General features: G+C 43.6%; 1 protein-coding gene across 1 annotated transcript in view; it reads left to right on the forward strand.

Moving 5' to 3' along the window:
• The window catches only part of Myo3b (myosin IIIB), a 403,285-nt gene that overhangs the window by 310,663 nt on the left and 70,537 nt on the right, over positions 1-22,085 (forward strand). The window contains exons 33-34 of the mRNA XM_031370554.1: positions 5,278-5,362; positions 6,251-6,347. Of these exons, the coding sequence (XP_031226414.1) occupies positions 5,278-5,362; positions 6,251-6,347 (182 nt within the window). The remainder of the gene's footprint in view (positions 1-5,277; positions 5,363-6,250; positions 6,348-22,085) is intronic.

Here is a 22,085-nt window from a genome sequence, read left to right on the forward strand (position 1 = left end):
GAGAGAGAGAGAGAGAGAGAGAGAGAGAGAGAGAGAGAGAGAGAGAGCTGGCTGTGTTCCTCAAGGGCCAAAGAGGCCTATTCACATCCTGCTTGGAGTACTCTGTCTGCAGGGTTGTTTCATAGCTGCTCCTTGGAGCAGGAAATGGATCTTTTACTAAAAGACTGTTTTGTCCCATGTCATCAAAGGAGCAGGGACAGTTTGCCAGCTGTGCTGAGTAACCTTCCTCCCAGGACTGCCATGTGAGAAACAAGCTTGACAGAAACGACTCCTACGAGTCACCAGGAAGCTAAGGAAACCCAACCTGTGATGACGAGGCTGCAACCTGCCCTGCTTTGAAACTAGCAGATGCTTTCAAGTGTGTAGCACTAATGCGTGTCTTAATTTGTTTAGGCACCAATAAGCTGTAATCGATACAAGATAAGATGTAACTTTAATCAAAATGAATAACAAGTACCCAAAGAAGCAGTTTAAATGAAGCTTAGGAAGCAGATTCAACAGATTCTCATCTTTAAAAAAAAGACAGTGACAAGCTGGACAGTGGTGGTGCACACCTTTAATCCCAGCACTTGGGAGGCAGAGGCAGGTGGATTTCTGAGTTCGAGGCCAGCCTGGTCTACAGAGTGAGTTCCAGGAAAGCCACAGCTATACAGAGAAACCCTGTCTCAGAAAAAAAAAAAAAAAAAAAAAAAAAAAGACAGTGACAGAGGCTAACCCTGCTACAGAAAAGGCCAGCTGTCGGACAGTGCAATGATGAGCCTTATCCTCCAAGACCGCCTTTCTAACCTTTAGTGTCCAGACTATAGTAACCAGCTAGTGAAGGAACAAATGGGGTCCAATTTGCTGCCCCTTCCAGAAATCATACCCCCAGCTTCCTGCTTTTCAAATATGACTCCATACGTTTGGTTAGGATAACTCCATTAACCCCCTTTCCATGATTCCTCATTGAACTGACAAATTGAATTTCAGAGCCTGTGAAGCTGAGGCCGAGACCCTAGCCCACAGTGACTTCCCACTGTGTTACCAGTACAGCATGACAGAGCCAGCTGGCTTCATGATCTTCTCTGCAGAAGAAAGATGCTGGGCACTCCGAGGAGAGGGTACAGAGAGCCAGCCTCTATGCTGCCTCTCATCTGTCACAGGAGAGAGCTAGACTCCAGCCTCTTTGGTTTTTTTTTTTTCCTTATTCCAAGGCAGATTCCCAGAAGAGGGGTTTTTGGTGGTGGCTGGGGTTTTCTGTCCTCGATAGTTCACACACCAGCTGTGTCAAGCAGCTGAGCCTGCAGGCATCTGCAGGAGATACTAGCCATGTTTGAGAGGCCCAAGCGCCCTGAATATGTATCCTAAAGGATGGAGCATCATTGATTTGTGAATGGTCACTGAGATTGAAGACTATTTTTTTTTTAAAAAGCTTGGGTTTTTTCTTTTCTTTTGTTTGGGTGCAGATTCACAAGGCAGTGTCACATGGTTGGGAAGGTGGTTAAGTAGATAAAAGGCTTCCTGCACAAATGTGAGGAAGGATCCCAGTCTAGAACTCACATAAGCCCCAAGCAGGCAGGCCTGGTGGTTCTTCTGTAACCCTAGGTAGTGTTCACAAGGCAGAGAAAGAGACAGGGGAGCTATGGAACAAGTAGACTGGCTGGACTCACCAAATTAGCCTGCTCTGGGTCCAGTGAGAGACCCTGGTTCAGTAAATACAGTGAAGAATGGTCAATAAAGACACCCACTGTGAACCACTGGCCTACACACACACACACACACACACACATGCCTATACCCATGTGAACATGCAAACACATGTACACAAATACTACTTATGTAAACATGCAAGAGAAACAAAATATCATACTTTCAAACTGAATGATCTCTTGTTAGTTATCTAATAGTCAAATTTTTCTAATTTTTTCCAAGAATGTCCTTTGAATAGGTTTGTCCAAGCTAGAACCCAATCTAATGTGTTTTATCATAGCAATAGAGAGATAAGACACATGTTCTCAAGCATATATACACACAAATATACACATAACAAAATAAAAGGAACAGACAAGCTAGTGAAAAGTCACCATAAAGGAGCCAGAACATTGAACTTTCAAAAGGAAATTAGCTTTTCCTGTTCATTTGTATTCCTTAGTTAGTTAGTTAGTTAGTTAGTTACTTAGTTAATTAGTTAGTTAACTTGTGTGCTTGTGTACTTGTTCATTTGTGCACATGTGTAAAAAGGCCAGAGATCAACCTCTTCTTTAATCCCTTCTCCATCTTTTTAAAAGAAAGGTTTATTTATTTAATCAATGTGTCTTTACTTGAAAGTATAGATGTGCACCACAGAGGCCAGAAGAGGACATCAAACTTCCTGGCATTAGAGTTATAGATAGATATTTGTGAGCTACCATGTGGGTGCTGAGAATTGAAATCAGGTCCTCTGCAAGAGAGGCCCAATCCACCTTATGATTTGAGGCAGGGTCTCTCTTTGAACTGGGAGCTCACTGCCAATTCACCTGGCCAGCAAGCTCCATGGATTCCACAATCTCTTCCTTTCTATACCAAGATTACGGGTGCACACTTACATCCACTCCTAGAGCAAACTCAGGATTTGATGCTTGAACAGCAAACACTTGGCTAACCAAGCTATTGCCGAGCCCTGACTTGTTCCATTCTTTGAAAGAACAAGGTGACCAGGAGGCTGTCTCAGTGGGTAAAGAGCTTCCCATCAAGCATGGGGACTGGACTTTGGATTTCTGGAACCCACGTAAATGCACATATGTGGTAGTCATTTGTATAGCACTCAGCAGGAAGAGACAGGGAATCCCCAGGCAGACTGGCTAGCTTGCTAGCCAAAATTGGCAGCCTCTAGGTTTAGTGAGAGACCCTGCCTCAATATATAAGGTGAAAGGCAATTGAGAGAGACACCCAAAGTCAACTTGGACCTACATACACACATGCACACATGTGCACATCTCACACACACACACACACACACACACACACACACACCCCACACCCAAAATTCAGATTTGTAAAAACAAAACAAAACAAAAACGAAAAAAAGAAGATACACTTTGGAATTTTTTCTTAATGGGGTTTCTCTTATTGTTACAATGTATTACACAACACACAGGAGCCAGATCTGATGATAATGTCTTGGGAAGAGTAATTTTGCTTCCCCCCCCCTTAGAATTTCATTGTGCTTATTAGAGTCCCTGGGAAGAAATCTGCCTAACTTTGTTCAGTCAAGTACTTTCCAATGTATCTCTCCGAGGCAGTACTTTCTCCCACGCTCCCACTGTTTCATCTCAAGAAACAGTGTAAACATTGCATTAAGCGCCTTAGAGTCTTCCAGAGGCTTGAAGGTGAGAAAGTCCATTGATCAGCTGGCCCCAGGGAGACTCAGGAGCCATCTGCACTGGTCTCTGGCTTCTGAAAGGCCCCATGAGCTAGAGACAGATTTCCATGCTGGGGCAGGAAAGGTGAGGAAGCAGAGGCAGGGCAGGAATCCTAGGACCACACTCTCTCTCTAGATTTTCCCTAAAGCTCACCAGCACTTCAAAGGAACATAGAGGGCGCACAACCTTAAGTGTGCCTCAGCCACCATGATTTCCTTGGACTAGACAAGAGTGAGTCTCTCATCCAATACCCAGACTGCACTGGGGGCACACAGGGCCAGAGGGAGCGCAGAGGACTTGGAGTCAAGACAACGCGGGTCAGTAATGTGTAGGGAGTGCTGGGTGTTCACTAGGATACCTGGGGGAAAGCCTTCTGAACCTTATTTCTTCTTCAGTGTTCAAGGCACAATGGAAGTGCTCAGCTCACATGGTTGTGAAGATCTTTTTTTTTTTTTTTTTGGTTTTTCGAGACAGGGTTTCTCTGTATAACCCTGGCTGTCCTGGAACTTACTCTGTAGACCAGGCTGGCCTCGAACTCAGAAATCTACCTGCCTCTGCCTGCCAAGTGCTGGGATTAAAGGTGTGTGCCACTACTGCCCGGCTGTGAAGATCTTGTTAGATATTCAAGAACATTTTTTAAATCAGAATATTAGCTAATTGAAATGTACTGTCAAGGATATTTTTTTTCCTGACCTGTGTGGCCTAACATTTCTGGATTTACCCAATGTGTCTAACAATTACTACATACTTTCTGCATCCCAGGCACTGAGATGGGTGCTGATTAAGAATGCGGAAGGCAACCACTCTGATCCTTCCCCTTCCATCTGGGAGGCATGTGATGCTAAGTAATGGCAGTCCCTTCCCTCCGGACCTGATGTATTTTAAACGACTATGCTATAACCTCCTCTGAGATGTGATCATGAATGGCCCACACATATTGAAATGAATTAATCAGTTTAAATAATGAATAAGAGTTGAAATGCAGCACTGGGGGTAACCTTAAAACCAGTTTACCTCAATTCCTTCACTTTCTAGCTGAGGAAAGCTCAGCTCAGATCCAGAATAGCTGGAATATACCCAAGATCATTTATTTATATGTGTGTGTGTGTGTGTGTGTGTGTGTGTGTGTGAGAGAGAGAGAGAGAGAGAGAGAGAGAGAGAGAGAGAGAGAGAGAGAGAGAGAGAGATCTGGCTGGCTTCCAATTTGCAGTACCCCTCCTGAAAGCAGGATTAGAGTCTTGTGCCTCCAAGCCTAGCTGAAAGATGCTATCTCGACCTTGCTTTGTGCTTTTGGCTACATTCAATGGTGCCAAACTTGTTTCCTATATAAATTTAATAGTTCACTAGATGTTACTAAGTTCTTAGTCTGGTAACTTCAGACGCTGCAATCGGCCCTGCCTCCGCTTTAGAGGTCCAGCGTGTACTGTGACTGCTGAAGCATCCTATAGCAAGGAGACTCTTCTGCCATCTTCCACCTGCCAGTCCCAAGCTTACCTGACCACAGAATGCATTTGTGCCTCTTAAATAGGGAAGGTGGGTAAATGCATGAAGCAGAAAGAACAGCCTTATATAAACTTAGTAAAGTCTCTGGAAACCTGGCATTGCTCACTAACCCACCCAACTTTAAAAGGGGCAGTTTAAGGTCTTAAGACTTCACGTAGGCTGTGGATCTGCTGGAATACACAGAGACAATAACCAGAAAGATGCATTTCTTTACAGGGACAGTAAATCCCTTTAATCAGTGACTGGCACAGGATGCAACAGAAGCAGAAGGGATGAGTTTGCATACCTTTTTGGAGAGGAAAACAATGTTTTTTTTTTTTCAATAGTAATCCTATTAATTTTTTATTGTAATTTTCAAGATTTTTAAAAATAATGATTTTTGTTGTCCTTTTAGGCATCCACAAGCCCAGAGTTCCCCAACAGGCCGTGATGTCACCTCAGGACAGACAGATACGGCAGCTGGACATGCTGTGGCTGAGGTAACCTGGTACCCTTCCTTCAGTCCCGTCCTGGTTCGTGGGCATCCCAGTCCATGTCCACGGGCATGGAGCCTGTCTGTGACTGCCTGGCCCGGCCATCCAAACATGAAACTTGTAGTGATATTTTGAAGTTTTTGAGACAAAAGCCCAGCTAAAGAACCCTGGTTCAGTGGAAGGACAGGGAGGTACAGTGAAGAGAGAATCAAAAGCCTGGCAATTTGCTGCTGAGAATAAACGCCGGCTGCTCCCCGAGGTGATTTGCTGAGTGCTCCACTCTGCAGCTGCTGGAGCCTCTCTCTGCTAGAGGACCTGAGGTTCTCTGGTAGCACTTTGATACCCTGCTTGAATTCAGCATGTGAAATGGAGGCGTCTCTCTGTGACTTGGAGCCCACAGCAGGCTTTGAAGTCTGATCCAATTTTTGCTGCCTCCTATTTGATGTTGAAAGGGTGAAATGAAGAAAATGTACAGTTTTTGCCAGTAACTCTGCTGAGCATATGTAAGATTTAAAAAAAAAAATCCTTTGGACGATGTGCTTAGAAATGGCAGATTAATACCTTCCTATAGGTTTTCTTTGTTTCTCTCTTTAAGGATAAAAATTAAGTAAAGATGAGAATTAGCACATGCCTGCTTTTTTTTTCTGTCCTGCATTGTGAGTGATTGAAGAAAGGATTGGGTGCAAATGTGTGGGGAGGAATGTACTGCAACTTGGCTGGCTCCTAATTGCCCCAGGAGAGGACTGTCACTCAGTTCTATACAAGACCTAGGAAACATACAAGTATCAACAATGCAGTCAGGGGCAAAGGTCTCTCAGTTGAATGGAAAGCATGTCCTTAAGGCTACTTCATCGGAGGATAAAATGGCCTTTCTCTCACTGGATCTTTTGGCAGCTGTCAGTTGCTGGAACCGATGTGTCGCCTTCTCAGGTGTGCCACACTGCCGCAGATCACCAAAGACCGAGCCCCTGTGAAGATTCTCTCAAACCTGGTAAGAAAGACACTTGGAATGCACACGGTTCGACCATCTGTATGCTGGTATATATCCTAGTGAATTGTGGCACAGGCCGATCTAGAAGTCAGGATCCAATTAGTGAGACTATGTAATGTTAACAGGAAGTCATAAAGGCTGGGGACAATATTTATATTTAAAAGTATCAGTGTTAAGACGAGCATGTTGGCACAATCTCAGCACTTAGCAGGTAGAGGCAGGAAGATCAAGATTCATAACCAGCCTTGGATACCCTGCAAGTCTGGGGCCAGTGTGAGCCTCATTAAGACTTGGCCTCAAACAGCCAAATGCATATGTGATAGCAGTTACCTCCTCCTCATGTGTTTAAATGAATATCAAGGGCTGCATTCCCTTGTAAAATCCTCGAATTATGAAACTGTTCCAAAACTTGTTTTGTTAAAGCAAAGATAAAGAGATATCTAGATTATAACAGAATCAAGCCTTCTAGGTCAAAATCTCTGGCTTAGCAATGAATATGGACTTGGAGAATAGTTCTGCACTGTGGGTAGCAAGGCCATTCACCTAGCAAAAGATGTCTCACTGCTTGTCTTTCGTGCCAATGAATTTGGGTTCCTTTTCAAAACTCATTGCTATACAATGTTACAAGTCAGGTGTAAGCTAGAATCATTGCTTCTGGAAGATAAAGTATAAGAACATGGTTGTAGACAATATTTATGAATAGATGTAGCCCTTGTTCATGTGGAAAAAAATCGGGACTGGAGTGATGCCTCAGCAAGTAAAAACACTGATTGCTCTTCCAGAGCGCTTGAGCTTGACCCCTGCTCACTGTCATCTGTAACTCTAGTTCCAAGGAGTCCGATGACATTTTCTGACCTTCATGAGCAGTAGGCACACACATGCAGCACATATACATATGTGCCACAAATACCCATTCACTTAAAAATAATAAAATAAAAAAAGAAAGAAAAAGAAAGGAAAGCTCTCTAAAATGGTCATTAGACCCAATGTCAGCATGATCTGTAGGCATAGTTATTTCTCAGCTCGCTCCAAAATTCTTCTTTGCCCATTTTTCAGTCAGTGAGAATGCAATGTAATTTGAAGTGGAAGTTCATTTGAATATGTGCTGTCTTCCAGCCCACATGGAGCTTGCACTCTTAGCAACCAAACAAGATGTGGACACTAGAGTAGAACCTTCCACACGGCTAATGCAGCTCATGATAACAAACCTTCAGATGCAGTGTTTCCTCACAGACAACGTATTCAGGAATGTGGCCATGTTCTACTTTACAACACATGCAATCCCTAGGCTGTAGCAGAGCCTAGTCAGTGAAGTGCTTGGCTCACAAGCATAGGACCTAAGTTTGGTCTCCAGAGCCCACATTAAAAACACCAGCTTCGCCGGGTGGTGGTGCCCCATGTCTTTAATCCCAGCACTTGGGAGGCAGAGGCAGGCAGATTTCTGAGTTCGAGGCCAGCTTGGTCTACAGAGTGAGTTCCAGGACAACCAAGGCTATACAGAGAAACCCTGTCTCGAAAAAACAAAAACAAAACAAAAACAAAAAACCCCACCAGCTTCAGAGAGAAAGATACAAGGATCCCTACGTGTGCTGTCTGTTCTCCAGACTAAATTGGTGAGCTCCAGATCGATGAAGTCTTGCTTCACAGAAGGTGGACAGCATTCTTGAGAATGACACAGAGAAGTGTCCTCTGAGTTACACAAATACACCCCCCACATACCCTCTATGCATTAAAAATAAACAGAACACATGAATTTCGCCCCCCCAAATAAAATAAGTGTTGTTGAGTAGAAGCACAGGGTTAAAGCCAGAATCCTTTTCATTCACATCTGTGTAATGTTAATCAGATTACATAATATATTGGTAACTCTTCTCATCATTTTGATAAAATGGAATTACATATTTTGCTAAAAAGCCAAGTGTGGTGGTGCATGCTTTTGATCCCAACACTTGGGAGACAGAGGTAGGCAGATCTCTGTGGGTTCAAAGTCAACCTAGTCTTCATAGAAAGTTCTAGACCAGCCATGGCTACATGGTGAAACCCTATCTCAAGAAGAGAAAACAAAACAGAACACTCCAGACAGAGAGCATCTTAAGGGGCACGGTGTTTATTTTGGCTCACAGTTTAAGGTAAAACAGTCCCCAGTGGTGGGAAGGCATGGAGGCAGGAGAGTATAAAGGAAGTATTCACAGTAAATCCACAGTCCTGAAGCAGAGAGATACGAGTGCTGGTGCTCAGGGGTTCCACAGTCCTGAAGCAGAGAGATATGAATGCTGGTACTCAGGGGGTTCCTCTTTTTTCTCCCATTTTATTTATTTTTCTCCCATTTTACTCAGTTCCGGACCCTATCCCACATAATGATGTTTTTGGGGTGGCTCTTTCCTCTCTAGTTAAACTTCCCTGGAAACTCCCTTAAAGACATACCCAGCACGCACTTACTAATGCCTTCTGTGTCTTTTATTCCAGTCTCATTGGCAATGGAAATTAAGCATCACACACAACACTGCTCTACAGCAGAATCCATGTGAGCAAACTGAAAAGGACAACAGTGACATGCAGGAGGGCTGTGTGGGGACCCCTGAGCCAGTGAAGGGCACTGCTCACAGCCTGGCTCACAGTAAAGGATGCTCAGGGGCTGTGGAGACTTGCCATGTCTATAGAAGTACTTAAGTATGAGTGGCTGGTGGAGAAGTCTAGTTCTTACTGTAAGGCACTGAGTCGTGGTGGGGTAGTTCAGGAATAAATACATACTGCGTTTCTAACCAGTAGTGTAAAAGAGACATATTGCATTACAATTATCTTTCTAGTCTTCAGAAATATACTCCCCAAAGTCAGACATCCTAGGAAGTTGCAGATTTAACCTTTAGAAATGGCTCTTAGGTACTTTCTCACAGCTGTCCCTTCCTCCCAATCTAAACAGCTGGATCTTGGGTCAATCGCCATCACTTTTATTTTCTTCTTATACTCATAAATATGGCATCTACCCTGAGTGATTTCCCTGACTCCTTTCTCCTCCCTCTCTTATGTACAGAAGTCTAAGATGCATTTCTAAAGTGCAACTGATCATACCATTCCTTTCTCCACCCTTCATGGTTTCCCCAGGCCCCAGTGTCAACTCTTGACATGTCATTGAAGGCTTCCTATGTTCTTGTGCCAGTCTCCCTTTCTGGCCCTGCTGTTCACCAGTGCCTCTTTCTCCTTCTGTGGGCCAGAATCCCTGAGCTATTCTCTACTCTGTGGACACGTCCAGAGGACTCTTCCTTCCATGGCTTTGTTTGTGTTGTCCCCTCTACACTATGCTGGAATCTTCTGTGTTCTTCATGGTCCATGACGATCCCTACTCTGTGCCCTTCGATTCTGCACAGAGTATTTCTCTCATCCTGCTTTGTGTTCTAGATGTTTCCATGCTTGTGGCAGATTTTAAACTCTCTGGGATCACAGTTTATGGTCACTGAAGATTAAACCTGGACTCCACACTTGCTTAGGCTTTACCACTTAGCTATATCTTCAACCTCCTGGACAAGTTTCTTGTGCATCCTAAGCCATGATGAAATACAATGGAAGCAAGAAGCAAGGAAAGTACTGGAGTAAGCAAGCCATAGAAAAGACATAGATGCTAAAATATATTGGGATACACTGAAGTCTTCCGCAATTTAGATATAAAGCTGATGAATGCTTATTGTCAACATGACTAGATTTGGAATCACCAGGAAGCACACCTCATGGAGTGTGTAGGAGTGAGGTTCCAGAAAGGTCTAACTGAAGAGACAAGGTCCTCCTGAGAGTGGGCATCACCAGTGTGCTGGGGCTAAGTAAGAAAGGCAAAGCAAGCTAAGCATCAGCTTTGCTTCCTGACCAGTGTGAATACAGGATGAATACAGTGTGAGCAGGCAGGTCACACTCCAGCCACCAGGCCTTCCCCTCCAGAGAGACCTGCATGCTCAAACTGCGAGCTGAAATAAAGCCTTCCTTCAAGACGCTTGTGCCAGCCAGGTATTGATCATAACAACAGGGATAGTAATAAGAGCATGCTCATAAAACAAGGGGCTATGGATGCAAGTGGTTGCTTGTTTTACTGTTGTTGCTTGTTTCCATTTTGTCTTTTATTTTGATATTGGAGGTGGCTCCAGCTCATAGATATCCACAAGCCTCTGCCTCCTAAGTGCTGGAATTATAGCCATTAGGCCTGGGTAATTCTCTGTCTTTGATGGCACATTATTTCAACCTGGTTTTGTGGAAGACAAAAAGAAAATTCTGTGACTGTCACTATTTTTTAAGGCAACACCAGCGCCCAGCAGGTTTCCTTCTGACTCGAGGAATGACACCACAGTTCTGATGGGCATCCACCACTTTGTCATCAATCCAACCAGTCGAATATTTAATAGCATTGACAGGGACATGTGCAGACTCAAACGGATTCTTACTATGTAAAGATGTATTTCTTGGGCATTTGTTCTTCTCCTGGTTTAATCATATGTATATTTTTAAAAAGACTATTAACACTTTCTACATGCCAGAACCTGTCCTGGGCCGCCAATTTTCAAATTTGTTTTAAAAGCCCTGTGTTGTTTGGAGTTTGTTACTAGTAGATTGCTTCCTGATTTGCAGTCTGGTAGTTTCGTGAATTATAATAAAAAGAAACTTTAGAAAAACAATTATCCACTAAAAGTAAGTATAAAAGCGATCACACCTTTGGATATTTTGCTTATGTCAAACTGATTTGAACTTTGTCTAAATTTCTTCCTCTCCCTTAGATCACTCGGAATCCCTTTAGTAATCAGGCACCAGGAATGCCAGTCGGCCTGAAGCCTGAGTGTCAGTGAGTGACAGTCACATTCCTGATCACCCAAAGCCTCATGTGCTCACAGAGGGTTGTTTGCATTCATTTTGTAAATATAACAGAGTGCTCCAGAGCCAATGGCTGTCCTTGCAGTTAACCCTCACTGAGGCCTCTGTCCAAAACTGGGCTCTCTAAAAGTGTCCCCGCCAAGAGTCGAGGATTTCTTATGGGTCTGCATTTAATAAGAAGTTTGAGGGAATGGAGAAGAGGCAGACTCCACAAAAGTGGCCAGCCCTCCCTCCTCAACCAGAGTTCATAGTGAAATCTGACTGTGGTGGAGGCTAGAAGAGAGAGGCCCACTGGCAATAGGTGACTGGAAGCTATGAGAGCATCTGCCAGGCCATCACCGCAGAATCCACAAAGCTCCCTGCCTTAATTAGTGCTCCATTGCTTCGAAGAGACACCATGACCGAGGCAACTCTTATTTTTTAAAAATTGGGGGTTTGCTTACAGTTTCAGAGTCCGTTATCATCACAGTGGGGAGCATGTAGTGAGTGTGGTGCTAGAGCAGTAGCTGAGAGCTGCATCCTGATCTGCAGGTAGAGAGAGACAGAGACAGAGAGACAGAGACAGAGACTAAGCCTTGCCAGGGTTTTTAAAACCTCAAAGCCCATGCCCAAGGAACACATTTCCTCTTCCTACCCGGCCATGCCTACTCCAACAAGGCCAGATCTCCTAATCCTTATAATCCTTTCAAACAGCTCTACTCCCTGGTGACTAAGCACTCAAATATATGAGCCTATGGGAGTCATTCTTATTCAGATCATCACACTCTCCACAGTTTTCCACAACCTGGTCTTGTCCCTGTCCTGTAGGAAAGCTCATTATAAAGTCTGTGACATCATTCCTGCCTAGTTCCTGCCTTGGCAGTGCTGCCTGTGTGAGTTAGATAGGATGCCCTTTCTGATGCTGCCAAGTCCTGGCATTGATCCAGGACATCAGGAGCACAGCTGCCAAGGAAGATGCGACAGTGCTGTGCACGAGCCAAGTCAAGGCTGAGCGTCCAGGAGTGATGCCTGTGGCAGGACTGGGAAATGAGCCTGGATAGGTTTTGATTTTAGCTTCTATGGTCTCTTAAGTGATGCATGTAGACTGCCCTGTTATTCTTAGCCACCTTTATTTTACTTTAAATTTAACTTTAAAATCAGACAATTGTTTCATGGTAGAAATGGAGTTATCGGTCTTCATTGCACTTCAGCTTGTTTTCTAAAAATTGGCTATAATACTTTTTTCTGTTGATGTTGTTGTTGTTGTTGGTGGTGGTGGTGGTGGTGGTGGTAGCGGTGGTGGTGGTGTGTGTGTATGTGTGTGTATTTGCGACAAAGACTTGCTATGTAACCTTGACTGTTATCTTAGTTACTTTCTATTGCCATGATTACAATACCATAACCAAGACAACTTACATAAGAAAACATTTAATTTGGGATTCATGGTTTTAGAAAGTTAGAGTCTATGATCATTATTACAGGGATCATAGTAGCAGGCAGGCAGGCATGATACTAGAGTAGTAACTGAGAACTTATATCTGATCTACAAATATGAGCAAAGAAAGAGCTAACCAGGATAGGTATGGGCTCTTGAGACCTCAAAACCCACCTCCAATGATAGACCTCCTCCAACAAGACCACACCTCCTAATCCTTCCCAAACAGTTTCACCAACTCTGGGAACAAGCATTCAAACATACAAGCCTATGGGGGCCATTCTCATTCAAGCTACCACAGCTAGCCTGAAACTCCCTGTACAGAACAAATTGGCACCAACCACACTCAGAGATTTGCCTTCCTTTGCCTCTCTGGTGCTGGGGCTAAAGGCGTCCACTACCTCAGCCAGGTGTTATATTGTAATAGACATTGAGTCTCTGATTGTTTCCAGAACACTGAGCAAAGGAGTGAATGATTTCAATAGAGCCTTCTCCACTATCTCCCTTTGTTATTGACGTGTTCCAAGGGATTCCCTGTAGCTCCCTGCAATGTCACTTGCTTATACTGCAGCAGTCCCTGGTTCAATCCTTAGCACCATAGAAATGATTTTGCCTCAGTGTGATTCAATTGAAAGCCAGTATTGGCACATTATTAACTAGGGTTCCTTCTGTGTATTGTGCATTCTATGGGGTTTGACAAACAGATATGGCAGCTATCCACCATATGGTCTAGAGCAGTCTCACTAGACTACAAATCTCACCTGTGCTTCCATCTATTCTCTCCTTTCTCCTGGTGCTCAAGCCTCCAGAAACCACTGATTTTTTTTTATTGTCTCCATTGTCCTAAGTCTTCCAGACTCATACAATGGAGCACAGTGCACATCCTTTTCATATTGGCTTCTTTCACTTAGCAATGTATACAAACACAGTGCACATCCTTTTCGTACTGGCTTCCTTCATTTAGCAATGTATACCTGAAGCTGTGCTATGCTTCTATTATGGCTCTATAGCTTGCTTGTTTTGATGGCTTCATACTATTCCATTGTACAAATGTACCACAGTCTGATTATCTGTTTACCAACTGAGAAACAACTTCATTATCTCAGGTATGGATAATTATTAATAAAGCTACTAGGGACATTTGGGAAAGCTTTGGTGTGGAAGTAAGTTTTTGACTCCCTTTGGTCAGTACTGGATTATGGGACACAAGCATCTTTGCTTTGTAAGAAATTGTCAAGTTTTCTTCCAAAGTGACTCTACCATGTTTTGTTTCCATAATCAATGTAGAATTCCTATGGTCTGTTTATGATGATTGTCAATGCCATGGATTTGAGCCATCTGTTGGTGGTGCTATCCCCCACTGTCATTTTACTTTGCAATGTCCTGAGGAACAAAACATATTTTCATATGCTTATTTACCATCCTTACCTCTTCTTAGGGTGGTATCTTCTCAGCTTTGCCAACTTTAAGTTTGTGTTGCTTGTTTTCCTTTTGAATCTTAAAAGTTCCTTACATATTCGTATACTTGTCCTACATCAAATACACAATTTCCATATATCTTCTCCGAATCTACTGCTTGTCTTCTGAGTCTCTTCTAGTGTAATACTAAATTTTCTAGTGTAATGCTATTTGTAATGACTATAGTCAGAGAGAAGAATGTTCCTAACTGCAAACTATTCCCACCTTGGCTTGGCACAGACGACTGTATGGAAGCTGAAGTCTGAGAGTCATAATGAGTATAATATCAAAAGATGAAACCATACTCAAGTACAGTGGCTGGACAAGCTAAATGTAAGCCCAAATTAGGTAAGGGGGTGGGAGACACTTAATGAAATGACCGTGTGTCGAAGACAGAAAGACTGTCTTCCCGTTTCCCTTGGTGCTCTGGTTTGTTATGATAAATATTGTGAGCAAAAATGACTGGAAAAGGGAAGGTTTCCAGGTCACAGTCCTCATGGGGGGAAGCCAGTGTAGCAACTGGAGTGGAGATCGTGGAGAAACACTGTTCACTGGCTTGTGTCCCGTTAGATCCAAAGAGAAAGAAGCCCACCCAAATCATCATGGCCAAATTAATTAAAGCAAACTGTTTACATTTGTGCACATGGCTGTCTCTCCCCTAGGGCAAGGTTCAAGAAAGCAGCGTTGGACTTGGGGAAGAGAAAGTTTTTATAGCTCAGTGGTAGATTTCCGAGTGGGAGGATTTGGCAGGCAAACAGGCAGGGTCAGAAGCAGGTTATGAGCATAGCAAGTTGGTCCCAGCAGCCTCCTAAAGCAAAGACATGATGGCAAGGTGGTCATCATAACTTTGAAACAAAGGCATGGTTACTGTTTCCTGGAACAGGGAGTACATTTGCAGTTAAGGCTACAGCTGGGGCATAGCTTAATCCTTGAGAAAAAGATTTAATCATAAGCAAAAATGAATCTAGTTTGTCTTTACTCTAAGATGGGTTTCAATCCTAAGATGGAGGCAGGCTGGTTTACTATCCCCTTGGCTTGCTCAGCCTGCTTTTTTTTATATATCCCAGGCCCACCTGCCTAGGGATGACACTGCCCACAGTGGAGTGGCCCTCCCGCTTCAGGTAGAAACTGCTTGACAGGTGCTGGCGGGGTAGCCTAGCAGGTAAAGGCACTTGCTAAGCAAGCCTGATTACCTCAGTTTAAACCCCAGAACCCACAAAAGATGGAGGGAGGGAAAGGACTCCATAGCATTGTCCTCTGACCTCCACAGGTGCACTCTGGCACCTGCACCTGCATGCAACAATAATAATAAATACATTTAAAAAATAAAGAAAATACCTCACAGACATGGCCTCAGGCAGATCTGATCTGGGCGATTCTTTAGCTGAGGCTCCCTCTCCCCAGGTGACTCTGGGTTTGTGTCAGGCTGACAGCGGGAGCAACCCTTATGACATGGAGTTCTTTTGCCATTTATGCTCTTTAAGGAATCTAGACATCTCAGGGGTATCTCCACTAGAGAAAGTACTTAGGAAGAGAGGACCACCAGGAAGATTCACCCCAGTTAACTGTCCCACAAAACGGAGGTCTGTGAGGGACACTAGTATTGTGGAACTGAACAGGCAAACAAGCCTGCTCCCCTAAAAGCCCTTGTGACAGGGGTGAGGCTGATGTTGGGTTCCATCTTAAATTACGGGATACAAACTGCTTAACATGGAAGTGGACAGGACAATGGGCGGTTAGCATGGAGACGCCTTTGCCTGTACCACAGAAATTAGCACCCAGGGCCCGACCACCCCTTAGCCCTCAAAAGCCTTTTCAGTAATGAGGCTCCATACCTTCTCCCTGGAGTAGCCGCCCAAGTGTGCAGCCTAGAGCATCGTGGTTTAGTCATGCCCGTTTTTAAGCTTTGTGTAGCCAGAACCACATGTACTCATTGGTGGGTAGCTTTTTGTTCTTGTACTATTCTCGTTTAACATCATATATATATATATATATATATATATATATATATATATATATATATATATATATATAAAGACTGAGTTGTTTGTTTTACTGCTGTGTAGTACTCCATTTTAAGACTGGACTTATGAGTCCATCCCTCTGTTGATGGGCATCTGAGCCATTCCCGGTTTGAAGTTCATATATAGAAGAGATGTACATGCATAATGGCTCCACATGCTTAACAGTGTGGCAGGACAGATTTGGAAGTCAAACGGAGAGCAATGCCACTCTCACAGATCTATATCCACGTGCAGATTACTTACTCTCCCTGTGACTGACATTCCTTAAATGTAAGTGAGGCATAATACTCTCTGTTCTGTGTAGAGAGCTTAGCATAGTACTTCACATACATAAGCATTCAACAAACATTTGTCAGACAGAGGTGTGCTGTCTAGTTTTATGTCAACTTGACACAAGCTAGGGTCATTTGGGAAGAAAGAACCTTAACTGAAAAAATGTTTCATAGGATTGGCCTGCAGGCAAGTTGGCAAGACATTTTCTTGGTTGATAGTTGATGTGGGAGGGCCCCTCCCCTGGGCAGGTGTTTCTGGGTGGTATAAAAACACAAGCTGAACAAGTCAGGAGGAACAAGCCTGGAAGTCGTGTTCCTCCACGGCTTCAGCTTCAGTTCCTGCCTTCGGGTTCTTGGCCTGGCTTCCCTCGGTAATAGGCTGTTACCAGGAGGTCTAAGATAAAATAAACAAGTTGCTTTCGGGTCCTGTTGTTTTACCACAGCAATGAGAACCCTAACTTATGCTTGTAACTCAAGGCAATATTTCAGTTTCCACACTGAGTTCTCTACCAAGTACTTATGGGGGAACTATTCAAGAATCCACCCACTCAGTTGCTCAACTGAGAGGTTGAGCATCAGGAGATGTGAAGAGGTGACACTCCTGGGCCAGCTTCTGGCCCACACTCTTCTTAAAGGTTCCAGAAACCTCAAAGTGTTGTTCAGCAATATGTTCAATGGTCTACTATGAAGTTCCTTATAACCAAGCTATTGTATTATTACTTCACTGGTCAGAACTTACTTCACTGGTTTTGAGGTTTCTGGTCTAATTTGGCTCATAATAAAGGGAATGAAGTGGAATTGGGGGAGGGACACAGTTGCAAGGTCCCCATATTGAATTTGGTCTGCTGTTGGGTTTAACCTAGCACAACTATTTGTTTAAACAAGCATAGATATAGTTCCGATTGAGCTATGAGTCTATGGATGTAGTTAGATCAATGATTAGGGAGGAACTCCTAATAAATAATGGATAATAAAAAAAAATCTGTAATTTTTCTCCCAACCATTATCAATCAGCTAGCAGTGACCTCTGGGCTTCTGTGTTCAGGTTGCACAGAGAGTTTCACTGAGCACAGCTCCTGGCTCCCTCCCCCAACCCCTCATTCATAATCTCCTGTTTACTGTGCATCCCTGATACTTAAGCCTTTTCCTATAAGAGAGAGACTCTGTGCCTGATGCCCTGGTGGGTTAAGAGATTCCAACTCCAGGCTTGTCCTTCAGAACTGAGAGTCCAGACACGAGCTTGCTGTGAGGACAGTGCACGGCCCCCCGTACAAACCTAGTCTAATTTCATTACTCCCAGTGGCCATTTCTTGCTCCAATGGGAGCTACTTTTGAAAAGTTCTGCATCTCCTTCACACCACTCAAATGGTCAAGTGTTGTTTTCTTGCTGAAACTACCTCTGGTTCCCTGAGCTCTGGCCAGTCTGGGGGTAGTGACTTTGAACCTTGGCTGTACTGAAAGAGCACAGGAGGCTGTTAGCTGGAATTTTCCGGATCAGGCAGCTTGTGTAACTGAAGATAGCTGTGTGTCATTAATCCACCGAAACAGTGGGCAGAGGAGTGGCAGTCCCACTGACTCAGGCCTGATTTCTTTCTTCACCGTCTGGAAAGATCTGAGGGTGCTCAGCAGTGAGCAGTGAGCGGTGAGCGGTGAGCCCAGGCCGCCCACAGCCACTGACCTTGTATCACAGAAAGGCTGGGTTTTTCCAAAGCCTTGTCTTTTTAAGCCAAGAATTAATGATATCCCTCTTCATTAAGTCTGTGCCAGGTGTCTAAGCGGTCTATTTAAAGAACGAATTCAAACAGGTCTGAGAACCAAAATGAAGAAAAGCCGAGAGCTCTTAATTTCAAAGGACACAATGGCTGGGTTCTCCCAGCCGCCACACTCCCACTCTAAATACCTGACTCTACATTTGGGCAGAAATCAGAGAAGAGCAGAAGAGTCCCAGGTTTGTTTCTGCTCTTAATGAATTTATCCTCCAAAGGAAAGTTACCACACCCACTGACTCATTCTCCAGGACCTGAATGTCTGGGCGACCTGTCCAAAGCAGGACTACCCAAGGATCCATTTATAGAGAGCTCATTCTGTTCCTCACTGTTGCATCTGCGCATGCCCCTAAGAGTTCAGCTCAAACCATCACAGGCATATTCTGCTGTGTGGTCTTCAACTTGAGTTGCCCTTTGGGGCCAGGGCACCCTTCATTTCTTGTAGGCTGCTCATTCCTCACTCCAGACTTGCATTCTTTCATTCTGGCTGTAAGGGAAGTCCTCTCCTCATAGGTCAGTTTCTTCTTACGCTGTGAGAAGGTGCTGGAAAGTGCATGTCACGTTCTTGCTCCTGTGTAGAAGAGGATTAAGGGAGATACATATCCTCTTTAATGTAGCACACTGAGAAAACTCACCCATGTGAGCCTAGGCGTACTTATGTAAATAAAGGCTATCTAGAGGAGGTGCAAACGCATACTACGCATTCTACGTAGAGGTTTAGGTTATTCCAGACAATTCTGAGTAGTGACCCTGGAGAGATTGTTTTCTCTGCAGCACTCTGAGGAATGATCGTCTCGGGTGATTCTACAGGTTCATTGCAGGCTGTTTAATACCGTGCCTTAGTCAGGATTCTATGGCTGTGAAGAGACACCATGACCATGGCAACTCATAAAGAGAAACATTTAAGTGGGGATGTCTCACAGTTCAGAGGTCTACTCCATTATTGTCTTGGCAGGGCGCATGTCAGCAGCGGGCAGACACAATGCTGTGGAGGTAGCTGAGACTTCTACATCTGGATCAGCGGGTAGCGGGAAGAGAAAGATTGCCCCCTTCCATGTTAGCACCTCTCTTGGTGGTATACATGGTCCGGTCTTGTGTAGGCAGCCATATTGTTGAGGTATCATGGTGAAGCTTCCCTGTTGTTTCGAGGAGACACGGTCTCACAGTAGATGTCCTGGTCCTCTGGCTCTTACAATCTTTCTGTCTCCTCTTCCAAGACACCCCTGAGTCTTAGGTGTGGGAGTTGTGTCACAGATGTGTCAGTGTAGCCCTGACTGGCCTGAAACTCACTGTGTAGACCTGGCAGGACTAGAAATCACAGGGATTAAAGTCATGCACCACTAGGACCAGTCTTACCCTAGGATTCTTCTGCAAAAGACTGAAATATTGAGTTCCTTCATCAATTTTACTTTTTAAAATGAAAATGACTGCTTTACAGCTATTCACTTTTCCATGTTTAATAAAGGAAGAGAGCACACTGCAGAATTCTATATTAAAAGTAAAAATTGAGGTAAGAGCCAGGTGTGGCGACACACAACTTTAATCCTAGCACTCAAGAGGCAGAAGAAGGTGGATCTCTGTGAGTTGAGGCCAGCTTAGTCTACCAAGAGAGTTCCAGTTCAGCCAGGGCTACACACAGAGAAAGCCTGTTTCAAACACACACACACACACACACACACACATACACACACACACACACACACCAAAAACAAAAAAGAAAAACAAAACAAGAGAGAAAGGGGATTATTTTTCATTTTACTTTGAGCGTCTTACACAATGGGGTTAATGTTTTCTGAGTCACATTTATATGCTAATTTGCACACAATATGAATGAGTGTTGTGGCTGTTGTCCTTGGGTGCTATTTTTCCTCTGGTTCTCATTCGTGTTGGTCTGAACTGCGATGTTAACTTTAAAAAAAACAAAAACAAAAAACAAAAAAACAAAAAAACCCAAAAAACTTCTTAGGCCACTAGTTTCATGAGTCACAATGGTCTCAGAGATGTCATTTCTCTGTTTTGAAATTTGAAGTTTTTCCTTCACTAAGGTATAGTTCCATAGAATTTACAGGAGAATCAAGACAGAAAAATTCAAAATTTAACAAAATCTTAAGTACCAGTAATGTTAAAAACCTTGACTGAAAGTCTAGGAAATGTCTGCTTTGTTCTAGGCCATAAGCCAACATTGGGTTAAAAAAAAAAAAAAAAAAAAAAAAAAAAAAAAAAAAAACAAAACAAAACAAAAAACCCGAACCTGCTAGAACCTGCTAGACCCTGCTAGACTCTGTTAGACCCTGCTAGACCCTGCTAGACCCTGCTAGACCCTGCTAGACCCTGCTAGACCCTGCTAGACCCTGCTAGACCAAACCATGTCTGAATTCCCAGAACTGCAAGAGTCAGACTGGATTAAAAAGTTGAGGGCCAGAAATGAAGCTCTCTGTTGCACACACTCCAAGTCATCCTCCTGCCTCCTGTGGTGATCATACTTTCTATACTTAAGGAAGGTTTTTTTTTTTTTCTCCTAAATTGTGGTCATGACCCCATGTTAACATCAGGTTTTTTGGGTTTTCTGTTGTTTTTTTTTTTCTTTTGTTTTCCTAAATGTTGGTCATGACTCCATTTTAACATCATATCTCTCCTGTACCCAGTTTTGTCTGTGGTTTCTGGAACCTCGAAGTCACACTTTAAACCACTCAGCACCTGAGAAGATTTTCTGCCATGCTGTGAAACCCTCCTCAATTCACTAGGGAAACTGGGAAACTTAGAGGCATGTCCTTGTGCCCCATGGAGATGAATAGACAATGATTTAACTCTAAAAACTGCAAAACAAATATATACGCAAAAGTCAGTGTATGTGTAGTATGTGTGTGTGTGTGTGTGTGTGTGTGTGTGTGTGTGTGGTAGACACACATATACACACATATTAAAAAGAAGATCAAAAGGTTAGAGACACGGCTCAGTTAATAAAGTGCTTTCTACTCAAGTACAAAGATACTGGATCCCCTGGAACTAGAGTTACAGATGGTTGTAAGCTCCTTGTTGGTGTTAGGAATGGACCTCAGGTCCCTGGAAAAGCAGCCAGTGCCCTTAATGGCTAGCTGAGTACCTCTCCAGCCCCAATACTCAACCATTGGCGCTTACACTTACCAAGCACTTCAGAGAACACAGGAGAGCTGTTTTATATTCATAGCAGCCTAATGTTCTGCTGCTCATTTGGTTTGAGTAATTTCCCCTCTTCAAAGATCTTCCCCTTCCTACAGATGTAGATAAGTGGCCAGGCTTCCATTCCAGTCAACAATGGGATTTCCATTGTGTTCTTCTATGGCTGAAATTGCAGAGAAAAAAAAATGAAGCCTTTCCCTGCTTTAGAAAGAATACTAGGAGGTGACTCATTAAAGAAGAAATGAATGACCTGTGTGTCTATGGGAAAAACTACCTCAAAATGAGGAATGAAATTTTCTTTTTTTATCAGGTATTAAATAGGTCAGGATGTGAGGGATGTGAGAGAGAGAGAGAGAGAGAGAGAGAGAGAGAGAGAGAGAGAGAGAGAGGAGAAAAAGAGAGGGAGAAAGCTGAGGACATTAACCTTTTTGGGGACAGTGTCAGTGAATCACCTGACTTAGCAATGGCGCCTTGTGAGCTTATCCACCATACCTAACTGCATTACCCCAAGCAGAGGATTTTTGTGACTGGTTTTGTCGCAGTACAGAAAGACCTCAATGACGTTGATTCTGGGTCAACTGGGGAATGACATTAGATCAGCAGAAATGGGGAAGTGCTTGACACATGGTACACAGTGTTCGCTGACCGAGGACTTGATTCAGGTGGATGGTGTTGAGTCTGGATGAGTTTCCCCCAAAGGGCCTATTTGATAAAGGCTTGGTCCCTAGCATGGTGTTATTAGTAAGCCCTCTGGAAGAGCAGTTAAAGTTTTTTTGCTTTTTTTTTTGGGGGGGGGT

This window comes from Mastomys coucha, unplaced genomic scaffold (assembly GCF_008632895.1).
Source record: "Mastomys coucha isolate ucsf_1 unplaced genomic scaffold, UCSF_Mcou_1 pScaffold15, whole genome shotgun sequence".
NCBI lineage: Eukaryota > Metazoa > Chordata > Mammalia > Rodentia > Muridae > Mastomys > Mastomys coucha.